The sequence below is a fragment of the Papio anubis genome, chromosome 16, assembly GCF_008728515.1.
Source record: "Papio anubis isolate 15944 chromosome 16, Panubis1.0, whole genome shotgun sequence".
Taxonomy (NCBI): Eukaryota; Metazoa; Chordata; class Mammalia; order Primates; family Cercopithecidae; genus Papio; species Papio anubis.
In genome coordinates, this window is record NC_044991.1 from 65,666,825 (window position 1) to 65,682,839 (window position 16,015).

General features: G+C 41.2%; 1 protein-coding gene across 10 annotated transcripts in view; it reads left to right on the forward strand.

Moving 5' to 3' along the window:
* RALGAPB (Ral GTPase activating protein non-catalytic beta subunit) overlaps positions 1–16,015 on the forward strand; it is a 108,680-nt gene that overhangs the window by 16,726 nt on the left and 75,939 nt on the right. For all 10 annotated transcript variants that reach the window (XM_009216130.2, XM_009216131.2, XM_031656754.1 and 7 more), the window contains exons 2-5: positions 3,889–4,104; positions 8,211–8,413; positions 12,933–13,096; positions 15,384–15,570. In XM_009216130.2, coding sequence (XP_009214394.2) covers positions 3,919–4,104; positions 8,211–8,413; positions 12,933–13,096; positions 15,384–15,570 — 740 coding nt within the window. In that variant the 5' untranslated portion in view covers positions 3,889–3,918. The remainder of the gene's footprint in view (positions 1–3,888; positions 4,105–8,210; positions 8,414–12,932; positions 13,097–15,383; positions 15,571–16,015) is intronic.

The window sequence follows — 16,015 nt, forward strand, 5'->3', positions numbered from 1 at the left end:
TTGAAAAACATTTATTTATTTTCAAACATTTATTTCATGTTTGAAAAACATTGATAGTTTCGTGACCCACAGTTTGAAAAACATTGATAGAGGGGATGGGAGGGTAAAACCTTCTTTTTTTTTTTTTTTTTTTGAGACGGAGTCTCGCTCTGTCGCCCAGGCTGGAGTGCAGTGGCCAGATCTCAGCTCACTGTAAGCTCCGCCTCCCGGGTTTACGCCATTCTCCTGCCTCAGCCTCCCAAGTAGCTGGGACTACAGGCGCCCGCCACCTCGCCCGGCTAGTTTTTTGTATTTTTTAGTAGAGACGGGGTTTCACCGTGTTAGCCAGGATGATCTCGATCTGACCTCGTGATCCGCCCGTCTCGGCCTCCCAGGGGAGGGTAAAACCTTCTAAGCCAGACTCAAGACCGGAAGCTGTAAAATAAATCTTTGGCTAGAACAATGAAATTTTATTTTATACCTATCAAGTTGACAAATAAATAAATAATGCTGATTTCTAGCAGGGAGGGGGTGAAATGAGAGAATGGCTCTTATCTGTTCCTAATGTAAACGGGAATTGTTATGGGTTTTTTTGGGAAGCAATCTGGTAAGACCTAATAATATTAAAAATACATGTACCCTTTTATCTAGCAGTTTAACTCGAGAACTTATTCCACAGAAGTAAAAAGGCTGCTGCTTCTTAAGGGTATGTTAACAAGTATGTTTATTGCATCATTATTTCCTGGTGACAAAAAAATGGGGAATGAAGTGAATGCATATCATTAGGAGACTGGTTGAGTAAATTAGGCCACACAAATGCCATGGAAAATTATCTAGCCAGTAAAACGAATCTGTTATTAGTTAGAAGGATGTTCATGAGGTACCTGTACAATCTCTAGCTATGCATGTATGTAAGTTATTTTAATATGGTTGAGGCCGGGTGCAGTGGCCCATGCCTGAAATCCCAGCAGTTTGGGAGGCCAAGATGGGTGGATCACTTGAGGTCAGGAGCCTGAAACTAGCTTGGCCAACATGGTGAAACCCCATCTCTACTAAAATACAAAAATTGGCTGCGCGTGGTGACATGCTCCTGTAATCTCAGCTACTTGGAAGGCAGAGGCAGGAGAATCCCTTGCACCTGGGAGGCGGAGGTTGCAGTAAGCCAAGATCGTGCCACTGCACTCTAGTCTGGGTGACAGCGAGACTCTGTCTCAAAAAAAAAAAAAAAAAAAAAAGTTTTGAGTGGCACAAAATACAGGAGGGAATGTTAAGATGTTAACAGGATTGTCTGTTCATGAAGTAAATTATTTGGACAGGGAATGACACCTAACAAAAAATGAAAAGGGTGTAAAACCACACTAAAACTAAAACCCCTATAGTATAATATTCTTATGCATTTGTGTAAGAGACTATACAGTGTGTATATATTTATACTATATGTATGTATATGTAGTATACACATAAGTATTTATGTGTATATATGTTAAATTTAAAAAGCAAGGAAAAAACGTGTGGGAATCAGTTGTCTTTTGATGGTGATGGCTCTCGATCAGAACTTTCCCTTTCCCCCCTTATATTGTTGAGAGTGCTTATTTCAGGGGGACACCAGGATATCCTTGGGGGAATTCCTTATACATCATGAGGCAACTGAGGCAATGTTAGTAGTCAGGTGCATCTGTTCTTCCTTTGAATTGTGGGTGCCTTATTAGATGATGGCCCATTCCTCCTGCCTTCCCGTTTTCAGAGAAAGATCCAGAGGAGGAGGAAGAGGAGGGAGGAGATTACAGGATCCTTATAGGGTCACTGAAGGGTACCTGGGCCCAGAGTCCCTCAGACTCCAGAGGAAGCTGAGTAGATTGAATCGGATGAGAGGGAAAGTATATGGATTCCTGTGTATGGAAAGGAGAAAGAAAGGTAGTTTGGGACCACACTGTGAATGACTTTGACTGTCATACTAAAGAGTTTGATTTTCATTCTGTAGCTCTGTGATTCTCAAATGTCATATGCTTTTTTTGTTGTTGTTTGTTTGAGACGGAGTCTCGCTCTGTCACCCAGTCTGGAGAGCAGTGGCGCAATCTTGGCTCAATGCAATCTCCGCCTCCCGGGTTCACGCCATTCTCCTACCTCAGACTCCCGAGTAGTTGGGACTACAGGCACCCGCCACCACACCTGGCTAATTTTTGTATTTTTGGTAGAGACAGGGTTTCACCATATTGGTCAGGCTGGTCTCAAACTCCTGACCTTGTGATCTGCCTGCCTTGGCCTCCCAAAGTGCTTGGATTACGGGCATGAGCCAGCGTGCCCTGCGATATGCTCTTCTTTTTTAAAAAATTCTTTAAAATTTTTTCTTTATACTTAAATAGAGTTAGTCTTAGAAAAATGTAATAAGCTCTTGATGTTTGGTGAGCTGGGATAAGGTTTCTCAGGATAAAATTAAACAATGCTAATCTCTTCCCAGTTTGAGGAAAAGGTAACTTTTAGGGATAGAACTTTTTAAAGATTAATTATAACCTTGAGTTTGCTTAAACTGCTCGCTGGGCAGATTTCAGAACAAGTAGAAAGTGGAAGTTAACAGAAATGAATTGGAGAGGGCTAACCATCATTTATCCTCTTTATGAGTATGGGATTTATGGTTGTAATATTTACATTGCATTCATACAGATATGTTTTCTGCAGCTGATGTCCCTCCTATGTGCAGTAGACTTAGATATCGTTTTATGGAGCGTGTACAGAATAGGCAGAAGTACCTGCGTTGGAGAGTGTTTAGAATAGGGAGAGACAGCACATATCATGGCTAAGAGCATATGCCCTGGAGCCCAACAGATGTGGGTTCAAAACCTAGCTCTGGCTGGGTGCAGTGGCCCACGCCTGTATTCCCAGCACTTTGGGAGGCCAAGGCCAGTGGATCACCTTAGGCCAGGAGTTCGAGACCAGCCTGGCCAACATGGTGAAACCCCTTGTCTACTAAAAATACAAAAATTAGCCGGGCGTGGTGGCAGGCGCCTGTAATCCCAGTTACTTGGGAGGCTGAGGCAGGAGAATTGCTTGAACCTGGAAGGCGGAGGTTGCAATGAGCTGAGATGGCCGCCACTGCATTCCAGTGTGCCTGGGCAACAGAGCAAGACTCCGTCTCAAAAAAACAAAAACAAAAAAACCCAGCTCTACCATGTTATAACTTTAAAGCTTCAGGTAAGAAGCAAACCTCTCTATGCTCCAGTTTTTCATCTGTGAAATAGGGATAGTGTTACTGAATATTCATAGGGTTGTTTTAGTGATTATATGAGTAGTATGTATTAAATGCTTAATAAGTGGCAGGTCTTAATATGTTTCCTAAAGAACACTGTGACTTCCCAGTGTTCCAGTACTGGTAGTTTCAGCACCACTGTTTCAGAGAATGAAACAGTCTCAAAGAATTTTTAAGTGTAATTTGAGGACAGTGCTGAGAAATTGTAGGGATATGTATTCAGCAGATAGTAGGTACTCTGAAACTGTTGACTGAAAACCTGGGTCTTAGTAAGTTCTCCGTTGTCTCCCCTTCCTACTTAGGACATTCCATTCTCCCATGTTTTTCTGTCCTGGAACCATGTGGAGGGTTCCCTCATGCTGTGAATGTCCCATATCTGATCATGTTATTCCCCTGCCCAATGGCCATCTTCTCCAGCTCTGCCCCAGGGCTTCCGAGGGCTCTTTTGGGGAGGTGCTCAGAGAGCTGCAGGTTCTGCCTTCCTACCTAATCTTACCCTGAGGTTCTGGGATACTCTCAAAACATTTAGATATATTTTTTCTGTCTTTAGAGGCAAGATGTTTGCAGCATTCTTTATCATGCCGAAAGTCTATACATCTGTTCTATTTATTTCTGTTAATTTCCAGTAGTATAATTTGACATGCATTTCTGTTTTGTCTTTTCAGGTGCCATTTGGATTGCACTTTAGTGGCACGATGTACTCTGAGTGGAGGTCACTGCATTTGGTGATTCAGAATGATCAAGGCCATACCAGTGTGCTGCACAGCTATCCAGAGAGTGTTGGACGAGAGGTGGCAAATGCTGTAGTCCGTCCTCTTGGGCAGGTGTTAGGTACCCCTTCAGTGGCTGGTAGTGAGAGTTTGTTAAAAACTGACAAAGAAGTAAGTGTTTCTAAATTTCATTCTCTTATATGAAAATGTACATTTGTTCTTGAAGAATTTGTTTAATGTTAACTTTTTTGTTCTTTTTTCTTTGAAAAGAGCTGTAGTAGAATAACGTCAGCTTTTTAATGGATTTCTGCCCAACGTAGTATGACTTCTCAATTTTGATCTTGTTTGAGTTGAGGGCTGGGACTCGGAGTTTGTGGAGGTTGTAAGGAATGAGTTGTACTGTTTTGCTGTTGGGACTTTTTACTAGTTATGGTGAATTCTCCACTTAAGCTAAAGGCCAAGACAGGGACTTGAATGTCAAACCCTTTCCCCAAAGCTCTAGGCTTAGTCTTCTGATTTCCATTTAGAGTGTGGTTGGAAGACCTCATCCCTACCTCTAGATGGCCCCTGACTGAAGACTCATGTCGAGTTTTCAGGCTATGCGTATGCTGTGCTTAAGCTCTCCCTTGTCCCCATACCTACCTACCCCTTTCTGACTTCCAGGTTTAAGAGTGCTGCAGAGAAGCCAAGCCCTTCTGGCCTAAGCCTAGGTGATTGGAATTGGGGTTGTGTTTGCTGTTTTTTTTTTTGACACAGAGTCTTGCTTTGTTACTCAGGCTAGTGTGCAGTGGCATGACCACAGCTCGCTGCAGGCTCGGTCTCTCTGGGCTCAAATGATTTTTCCATCCCAGTGAGTCCCAAGTAGCTGGAATTACAGACACGTGCCACCACGCCAGGCTAATTAAAAAAAATTTTTTTATAGGGATGTTCTTACTATGTTGCCTAGGCTGGGTGTTTACTGTTTCTAAAGATAGGGGCTCTTGGAATGGCTTGCCCTGAAGCTGGCCCTTTGTTCCTGGGTTCAGCGGCGTAGGCTGAAGTTAAAAAGTTGCTATTGGGAAGTCGTGAAGGGGCCCTGAGAATGGAGTAGTAGAGGAGCTTGCTAGTATAAATTCTGGCTAAGACGCAGGATTAAAACTTTGTCCCTTGTCTTGAAGAAGCTCATGTAACCTTCAGGCTTCACGTTTAGCAAAACCTGTACCCTATGTCTCAGACCCTTTTTTCTGTTTGGTTTTTGGTTTCCTGTGAAGGAGAGATTAGACTTAGATGTAAGACTAAAACTTGTAGCTCTAGGGGCAGTTATCCTCCCTCAGCCATGGGTCTCTGAAGAGTAAAGGTCTTCAGTCTGAGGAACATTTTTCTCTCTTCAGAGGACCCTAGATTTATCCCTGAGGACTAGCACAGACCCTAGTGCTTCTCCTCCTGGTGTGTTTGTGATCCCTTGTTGCCTTCTCCTGGGATGAGATGGTACATGAGTAGATGGAGGTGCTCTGGTGTAGCCCTTGTTTTTCTCCTTTCTCACCCTTGAAAAGAGATGAGAATTCCTGTGTCCTCTAGAATTACACCTTTTTTTGTTTTGTTTTTTTGACACAGAGTCTTGCTCTGTCACCCAGGCGAGAGTGCAGTGGCATGACCTCGGCTCACTGCAAGCTCCGCCTCCCGGGTTCACACCATTCTCCTGCCTCAGTCTCCCAAGTAGCTGGGACTACAGGCGCCCTGCTACCATGCCTGGCAACTTTTTGTATTTTTAGTAGAGACAGGGTTTCACCGTGTTATCCAGGATGGTCTTGATCTCCTGACCTTGTTATCTGCCCACCTCAGCCTCCCAAAGTGCTGGGATTACAGGCGTGACCAACCGAGCCCGGCCTGTTTATTTATTTTTTGAGACAGAGTCTTGCTCTTGTTGCCCAGGCTGGAGTGCAAAGGCGTGATCTTGGCTTACCGCAACCTCTGCCTCCCAGGTTCAAGCAGTTCTCCTGCCTCAGCCACCCGAGTAGTTGGGATTGCAGGCATGCGCCACCATGCCCGGCTAATTTTGTATTTTTTTTTTTAGTAGAGACGGGGGTTTCTCTGTGTTGACCAGACTGGTCTTGAACTCCCTACCTCAGGTGATCTGCCCACCTTGGCCTCCCAAAGTGCTGAGATTACAGGTGTGAGCCACTGCACCTGGCCAATTTTTGTATTTTTGTTAGAGACAGGGTTTTGACATGTTGGCCAGGCTGGTGTTGAACTCCTGACCTCAGGTGATCCACCCGCCTCGGCCTCCCAAAGTGCTGGGATTACAGGTGTGAGCCACTATGTCCGGCCTAGAATTATAAAATTAAACGATTGTGTGAAGATGCCACCAAAGATATCTTCTTGGTTTTTCATCTGATAATCAGGGACCTGCAGTGTCTTTTAGAATCTCTTCTATTATGTGGCTAAATCTTGCTACACCCTGCTCCAAATTTGTCACAGCTTCACTGTGCTGTTATAGGCTTCTTTAACACTTATTGCAGTTAAAGCATATATTTCCTACCCTTAACCTTTGTAGTTGCTTTTGAGCTTAAAAAATGTAATATATATATTTATCTTGTTAGATTTAACTTTGGTTTTAAGCCGTTGAAGTCTTTTTGAATCCTGAATTTCTGTCCAGCAAGTTGGCCATCCTTTTTAGCTTTGTGATATCTACAGATGATCAGCATGCACTGTTTTTCTTTTTTTTCCCCCTAAGTTAAAATTTTGGCAGAGCCTTTGGCATGCCACTGAGCACCTTTTACCAAAATGATCTTGGCACATTAATCTGTTGTTACTCTGTAATGTGGTATCTTGACCAGTTGTAAATCTAGCCATTCTACCATCCTCTGGGCCATATGTCTCCATCTTGTCCACAAGGAGATCCTGGGTCTGCCCAGATTTCTTGCTAACACCCAGATACCCATTTGCCGGAGAACTCTGTTAATGGCATGGTGAGAATAGCTTCAAATTTCTAGTTGGAAGACCAGGGTTCAAGTTTTCAGCTCCACCTTTTATAAACCAGTGACTTGTGCCAAATTGCATAATCTTGCTAAGCTTCTGTTTTCTTATGTATAAAGTAAGGATAGTTTACCCTGTCTACACAGGGTTATTGTGATGGCTAGATGATATTTATGAAAGTGCTTTGTAAACTGCAAGGACTACACCATTGTCAGCCCTCTAAATAGTAACCCTGTTAATAAAGGAATGAAGCTCATTTGGCATGACTTGATTTTTTTGAGCAGGCTGGGTCTTGGTAATCATGCTTCTCTTTTGTAAGTGTTCACTGATTGCTTAGTAATTTGTCTCAAAGTTTTGTCTGGAATTCACTTAAACTTTCCAGTTTGCAATGTCTGGAATACAGTTTCCTCCTTTTTTTTTTTTTTTTTTTTGCAAATTGGGGTTTCTCATAGATGGTGACATATAGCTCAGATGATGGTAGAATGGCTGGATTTGTAACTGGTCCAGATACCACATGACAGAATAATAGTAGACTAATGTGCCAAAGTCATTTTGGAAAAAGTTGCCCAGTGGTAACTTCTAGTTGGAAGACCAGGATTCAAGTTTTCAGCTCTACCTTTTATAAACCAGTGACTTGGGCCAGATTATTTAATCTCTACAGTTATGACTACAGGCAGCCTAGTGGTTCAGCAGTCTCTTAGGCAAGTTCTCTCAGTCCTTAGGATGTGATTCAGCTAGGTCAGGAGGCAGGGACTCATTCAGTGCGGCTAAATGCCTTACTAAGATCTTACCCAGCTTCAGTCCTTTCTCAGCTGTGTTTGTTCTTCATTTTAAGTATTTTTTTTTTGGGCAGAGGAAACAGTTGTAAAATAACAGTCAAACAGTTCATCTTTCTTCTTGTTTGTTCATTTGCATAATCTGGAGATGGAATGTGACTGACTTTATATGATTTTCTAAATGCTACACATAAGTGGAGAAAAAACTCTAAAATGTTCTATTTTTGTGTCTCTAATCTCTGGAAAATTGAAGTGACCTGTATTTACTTTTTAATTCACAGAGCAAATAATAATAATATCTAAAGGGCAAAAACCAGCATAGGATTGATAGTCAAAAATAAGTAATTTATTTTCTTCTTAAATCTTGTGCTTGGGAAATTGTATGTTTGATATGTGAAAAATGCATTATCTAAAATAAATCTGATACTTACATTGAGATGAATATCAATTTAGAGGCTTTTGGCAATAAAAGAGATTGACATTTTAAATCAGTCTACTGAGATAGGCATGTATAATAATTCTGTATGGATATTTTCTTTTGTCTAGGTAAAATGGACCATGGAAGTAATTTGCTATGGACTGACCCTTCCATTGGATGGAGAGACTGTAAAATATTGCGTTGATGTATATACAGACTGGATTATGGCTTTAGTGTTGCCGAAAGATTCTATTCCATTGCCAGTTATTAAAGAGCCTAATCAATATGTTCAAAGTATACTAAAACACCTACAAAATCTTTTTGTACCAAGGTAAGCTGTACCTGTCTATCTGGCCCATTATCAGGGGCATAGTAAAATATTCATAAATGTTACTGTAGTATAGGAGCTGATTTCATTGTTAGTCCTCTGAACAGTGACTTCGTGTGTTCAATTAAAGATTGTATTAATGTGAATGTTAGGAAAGATGGGCTTATGTAATGTTTACTAGGCGTTTTTAACAGGTATGTGCTCTTTACAAGTTTTTGGCTTTGCTTCTAAAATCTCATACCTCTTAGATATTAAAATACTGTAACATCTTTCCCTTCTACTCAAGAAAATATATACTTTTGCCTGTCACAATTCTTGTTTCCATTTAGGCTAAACACAACTAAGGGAGATGTATCTATCTTAAGAGGCATCTTTCCTATGAGAGAATGAAGACACTTGAAACAATTATGGGCAACTTTATAGTAAGCCAAAAGATTACTCTTGATAGTTTGTTTCTAACTTTTTTTCCATCTTTTAGGCAAAGGCCTTAAATATCATAATGTAGGATACCTTCAAGGAGCAGTAGGGCAATCTCCCTTTGGTAAAGTTCTGGTTAGAGCTTTTGCTCTGTCATACAGTGAGGGACTTTGAAAACCAGCTCTGTAAGTTTTTAACTTTCTAAATATAGAAGGAAGATTACTTTGGAAAATCTGAATTAAAAAAGAGAACTCTCCGGAACTCTGGTCTGTTGGCTCAGGTGTAAACAGCATACCATGCATGAAATGCCTGGTGTAGTCTGGCCCCTAACCAAACTAGCTGTTCTTAATTCTGCATGAATGCTGCTGTTTAGTCAGACTCATAAGTCAGACATTCCTCTAAGACCTCTTAAAGATCTTTCCCGTCATGATGTCTTTTTGTCTTCTTCCTCCTCCTTCTCTCCATCACCACATCTCATTCTTGTTGGTTCTTTAGTTCCGCCTTGTGAGGAGAAGTCCTACCTAACCACTCAGGCCCACAGCGCTCACACCTTCTCTGAACCTATGTGATACTTTCTGTATCACTCTTGTATCTCTTGCTGTTTTGTTGCTTATCTTTTAAAATGTGTGTCTCCTTTCCCCATCTAACCAACTTGAAGGCAGGAACTGTGTTGTCTCTATTTTAGGCTTCCACAGTATCTGGTGCAGTACTGGTATTTTAGTACTTAATACTTACCTTAGGTGTGAATTAAATGCGTGTTGCTTGTATTTATTGATTTCAAATGGAATTAAAAACAGGAAATAGGCTGGGCACAGTGGCTCATGCCTGTAATCCCAGCACGTTTGGAGGCTGAGGCAGGTGGATCACCTGAGGTCAGGAGTTCGAGACCAGCCTGGCAACATGGCAAAACCCTGTCTCTACTAAAAATACAAAATGTAGCCGGGCGTGGTGGCATGTGCCTATAATCCCAGCTACATGGGAGGCTGAGGCAGGAGAACCGCTTGAATCTGGGAGGCGGAGGTTGCAGTGAGCCAAGATCGCACCACTGCACTCCAGCCTGGGCAACAGAGCGAGACTCTGTCTCAAACAAAACAAACAAAACAAACAAACAACAACAACAAAAAAAAAACAGGAAACAGTTGGGAGTACTTAGAATATTGTTTATAAGCAGGTTCTTCTAAAATGATATAATAGTTTTAATACTTTCTTGTTATCTTTTTAGGAGACTACTGGGCTTTTTCTTCATGCCTGCGATAGTCTCATGAGTAGTATTGTCACTGTGTCTCTTTCCTCTTTGTAAGCCTGCTACCTCTCAGTGCTCAGCTAATTTGTATTGATGAAAAAAAATTAATGGCATTTGAGTTAATTAGGCTTGTGCCTTTGCTTTTTCTCTTTTGAGATACATGACTACCTTATAAATGGTTTTGCTATTTGGTAATTACCTTGTTTTCTCAAAAGTGTGCATGCATAAGTGTTAGTAAATTCTGAGAGGCTACTCAACTGAGAATTAGAGTTCTCTTCCTGGCTAATGTTTTAGGAAACTTAGCTGAATATTTTCAATGCTAAGTATTGGTGTTACGATCTCATCTCCCATTACTTGAAGTTTTAGTTGTTTATTTGATTCTGATAGTTCACAAAACTGTCATCTAAGTTTACTTAATTGGTTGTTTTTATAAAAACTGACACTCAAAATAGAGGGAACTGCCTTTACCATTTTGCTAGAGATTATATCAGAATGAATGTAACCGTTCTCTTTTGCCCATCAGTTTTTTTTTTTTTTATGATTGAGCGAAGAGTAAATCACCTTTTAAAGGTGATTAAGGTTTTAATTGCTCACATATACTATAGTGTACTTTAAAAAAAACATATTATTGTTGTAAAGCAGGGTTAACAAAGAGCCAGATAGCATTTTAGGTTTTGTGGGTCATATAGTGTTGTAATTACTCAGTTCTGCTGGTATGGCATGAAAGCAGCCATAGGCAGTATGTGAATGAGTGATCATTACTGTGTTCCAATACAGCTTCACTTACAATATAGATAGTAGGCCAGATTTGTAAACTCTATTTACAATAAAAGATAGCAGGCCAGATTTGACCCATTGGCCATCATTCACCACCACTGTTCTAAAGAGTTTTTCTGAAGATCACAAGTTACTTTTTAAAAAGTAACTTGATATTTTTGAAAAGGAGATCTCTGGTGTTTAGCTCTTCTGTTTGTTTTTATGTAAAGGTTACCTTGTTAGCTTTAGAACTTTGGACCCTGCATCTGAATTTAGGCCTTCTGAGTGAGGAGGAGCCTCAGTACCTGAGGAACAGGTATTTCCTTTCCTGTCATTGGACAGGAAATGGTAGGTAGGCCTGGAAATGGTAGGTAGGCCTAAATTACCATGTAGGAGGCATGCACTCTTGGAAGAGTGTCAGTTCCAGGGCCATTAGTGGTATTTTTATTTCTTATTCTGGACTTCCTCTTACATTACTTGGTGGGTTTTGGGGCTCATGATATAGTTTTTTTTTTTTTTTTTGAGATGGAGTCTGCTCTGTAAGCCCAGGCACAGGTGCAGTGGCCAGATCTCAGCTCACCTGGCTCTGCCTCCGGGTTTCGCCGTCTCCTGCCTCAGCCTCCCCAGTAGCTGGGACTACAGCCTGCCACATGCCCCAGCTAGTTTTTTGTATTTTTTAGTAGAGTAGGGTTTCACCATGTTAACCAGGGTAGTCTCGATCTCCTGACCTGAAGTGATCTGCCCGTCTCGGCCTCCCAAAGTGCTGGGATTACAGGCTTGAGCCACCACGCCTGGCCGTAGTTTTTTATTCTTCTTCAAGTAAGCCAGAGCAGTAGACACAAGCTTGAACCTTAGGGCTTTACCTGGACTAGATCCACCTTTAGCTGAATGTGGAACATCTCCCCACTCCTGAGGGTGCTTGGTTCTTCCTAGGCAATTTTCTCATCATTTTGCTTTAGGTGTGACTTTAGGGAAAACTTAGTGGTGTCATTTGCTTTCAACTCTAGGGTAAGTGACCGGTTTTCCGCATCATAGCCCAGAATCTGAGAATCTCTATTCTAAGGTTGGGTTGACAGTTCTAAGGGAACTCACTTCATTTTCTGGAATTTCTTGAGGAAACTCCCCAATCTGATTCAGATATGTTTCTATCAGTTCTTTGTGACAAATGACAATATGTAGAAACTTGGCCTCAAGACTTATTTCAGTAATATTAGATACTTTTTTGGGGTTTCCCATAAGAGATCTGGAGGCCAGCTTACCACTTGCTAATACAGTGGATTTCCTGCTATTCTCAAAATTCTCACTGTTCTACTTTGGAAAGTGAGGGTGAGGGCTCGGGCCTGGACCTCTATCTTCATCCTCAGTCCTAGCCAAAATACTTTGATCTGTTATATAGATAATTTTTCTTTATGAGATTTCCCTTGGAAAAAACAGTCCTGCAGTGAGTTTTAAAACTGTTGTTCCAGGGTATCCTGGGAACCTTGGAGCCTCCATCTCTGGCTACGTGTCTTTTTCTAAAATTAGAGCAGCAGTAGCAGGTATTTATTTCTGAAGCAATGCCTACATACCTCATCAATTTTGGGGACCTATTAGGCTATTCCTTCTGGCCCTTAGGCCCTTCTCTAATAGACCTTAGCTTCAGAGGGACTATGAGCACTGTAAAATCACATGTAGAATTCTTACAAATATGTGTTTTTAAAAATTAAACAAGAATACCAAGGTCGTTCTGCTTAAATGTAAGCAGCAAGGGTGGCTGTGGGTATTTACTTGTTAATTCAACAAAAACCTATTGAGTGCCTGCTATTATATGTTAGGCCTGTGTTAGACATAGAAAATCCAGAAGTGAAGTTTATATTCTAGTATTCCTGCCTTCCTCCCAGAAGCTTTCCAGTTCTCATAGGAGTGGTAGGTTTAGAACCCAGAGTGCTGAACTTTACGATGAGTAAGAAGTAGCTTTAAACTGAAGATGGTATGCCTAGCCCTCTCTGCTGATAATATTAGGGAGCTTCACTGGACCACTGCTTGCCACATCCATAAGTCACCTGTCCTGAAGCTGTTGCTGTCTCTTCTTCAGGCTTGCCAGTGATATCTGTCTATCTTCTTCAGACAGGAACAGGGTTCCAGTCAGATTCGACTATGCTTACAGGTCCTGAGAGCCATTCAGAAACTGGCCCGTGAGTCATCTCTCATGGCCCGAGAAACCTGGGAAGTCTTACTGTTGTTTCTTCTGCAGATTAATGACATACTTCTGGCCCCACCAACTGTTCAAGGTTTGTTTATTTATTTATTTATTTTTCTGATTTATTTCTGAGCTCCAAATACAGTTCATCTTTAAACTCAGTGAGTGGTAGACTCATTGGGGATTTAAATTTTGGCATAACGGTTTACAAACGAAGATGAACAGTTCTTAGAATGGAAACCCTCAGGCACAATATAACTTTAACACTAATGAAGTTATTTTATCTTCAGTAATAATTTTGCTGATATAGGGAGGGACTCAGTGAATTGTGCATGTTTGATAATGGTGGGAACAGTAGCTCATTTAATAAGATAGGCCGGGCGCAGTGGCTCATGCCTATAATTCCAGCACTTTGGGAGGCCAAGGTGGGTGGATCACCTGAGGTCAGGAGTTTGAGACCAGCCTGGCCAACATAGTGAAACCTCATCTCTACTAAAAATACCAAAAGTAGCCGGGCGTGGTGGTGGACGCCTGTAATCCCAGCTACTTGGGAGGCTGAGACAAGAGAATCACTTGAACCCAGGAGGCAGAGGTTGCAGTGAGCCAAGATCATGCTGTTGTACTCCATCCTGGGCAACCAGAGCAAAACTCTGTCTCAAAAAAAATTAAAAAAAGTTAGGATAGAGCCTATATAAGAAACAACTGGCCAAGTGTGGTGACTCACACCTGTAATCCCAGAACTTTGAGAGGCCGAGGCAGGCGGATCACCTGAGGTCATGAGTTCGAGACCAGCCTGGCCAACATGGTGAAACCCCATCCCTTCTAAAAGTACAAAAATTAGCCAGGTGTGGTGGTGGACGCCTGTAATCCCAGCTACTCAGGAGGCGGAGGCAGGAGAATTGCTTGAACCTGGGAAGCGGAGGTTGTAGTGAGCCAAGATCGTGTCACTGCACTCCAGCCTGGGCGACGAGTAAGACACCGTCTCAAAAAAAAAAAAAAAGAAAAAGAAAAAAAAGAAACAACTAACCAATTAAATTAGAGCCTATAGATAATGGTATTACAAAGTAGTTATCAAAGTAGAGTCTGAAAACTTGATAGTGACAGAAGATATTTTACTCAGCAAATGAAACTTCCAAAGTCTTCTAACTGTTCTATTTGGAAGTGTGCCAGTTTGCCATTCATTAGCTAGCCATTAAAATGCCTCCAGTTTTATGACTTTACGGTGTATTTCAGAATCCCTGCTTTGTATATAGCACAATGTATATAAACTATAAGTTGATCATCTAGTTCCAAGTTCTCTTGTTGCTTATTCATCGGTATACTCTGTTTACTAACACACGTGACTGTGCTTGTGTTCTCACACAGATGCAGTGTTCAGGGAAATAGCTAAAAGGAAGCATGGAATTTCAGTGTGGGAAGGGATGCGTTGATAGGAGTACTCTGTCTGGTATTGACAATAGCTGGCCAGTCATTGATTCATCAGCTCTCTATTGCTTACTCCTCATGCCAGGGGTCTCAACAGCATGAGGCAGACAATTCATCCCCTTCTTGGGCTCTTTGTTGTTGAAACTTTGGTTTTGCTCATTTGAAACACACATTCTTATAACTTTTCCTGTGAGTCCCAACTTTGCCTTCTGAAGCTGTGCAGTGTAAAGACCACTGCTATTTTTCCACCTGGTTCCAGGACTTAGAACAGGGGAACATCCCATTTTCATGGTTAAGGCTCTGTCCTTCCCAACACCAGTCCTTTTGCTCCATTATTTGTCTTTCTCTCTCTCTCTCCCCACCTTGAAGGGTGGCTTTCAAATACTTGGAGCATTGTATGGCAAAGTTTGGAGGTAAAAAGACATGGGTGTTTGTTGTGATTCCTTCACTTACTGGCTGCATGAAGTTGAAGAAGTTGCTTAAACTCTCCGAATCTAAGTTTTCTCATCTTCAAAATGGATATAATTAGTAGTTGGTATTAGGTATTACAGATACCTATCCTGCAGAATTAATGTGAGGATTATATGAGGTCATTTGTATGAACTATTTGGCATAGAAACTGACTCATAGTAGTCAGTCATCATAGTCAGTCATCCTTTACCTTCTCCCCTGTGTCCGCCTGTCCCCCTTGCTGGAGGATTAAGGCCTTCAATAAGAATTGAACAGGACAACTTGAAATCTTTCAAAGTAGAAATTTTTTGATGTATCTATGATTTTGGGCACAGGAACTCCTAAGCATTACTTCTCATTTTTACTATTAAATGATTATTTGAAAGTCAAAACTTAACATTGCACTTACTTTAATTTTTTGACCAGTTCTCCCACATCAGTGACTTAAAGATTCTGCTTTAAAAATAAGTTTGCCAAAGATGTGTTTTCTTTTCGTTGGTAAGGTGGCATTGCTGAGAATCTAGCAGAGAAGTTGATTGGTGTTCTCTTTGAGGTGTGGTTACTAGCTTGTACTCGGTGCTTCCCAACACCTCCTTATTGGAAAACAGCCAAGGAGATGGTGGCTAACTGGAGGCATCACCCAGCAGTGGTGGAGCAGTGGAGCAAGGTCATTTGTGCGCTCACTTCCAGGTAGGTTATTGTCACTGCCCTACCTTCCTTCAATCCCTGTCTGACCTTAGGCAGCTTTCTGGCATTCATGGAATACATTGTAACAAAGGCTGGGTCTGTTGTTACTGTACTTTAGATACAGAATTGAGCCACTTTTTAAACATAGATATAACAGTTTGGCTAGTGCCCATTTAAAACCTTTCGGAATAATCAAGTATTCTTGAGAAACAGATAAATGTTATACCCTACTTCCCCCGCAAAAAAAAATTCCACTCTTATTTTGATTACTAAAATATGCATAATCATTATTTTAAAGAAACAAACCATAGAAAGGTATAATAGAAAAGTTCTCCTGAAATCCTACCATGTGTATTTATATATAATTTTACAGAAATGGGACCATACTATAAATGCTACTTTGTAACCAAAGTAGGTAGTTTTTTTATAATAATAATTTTACTTTTTT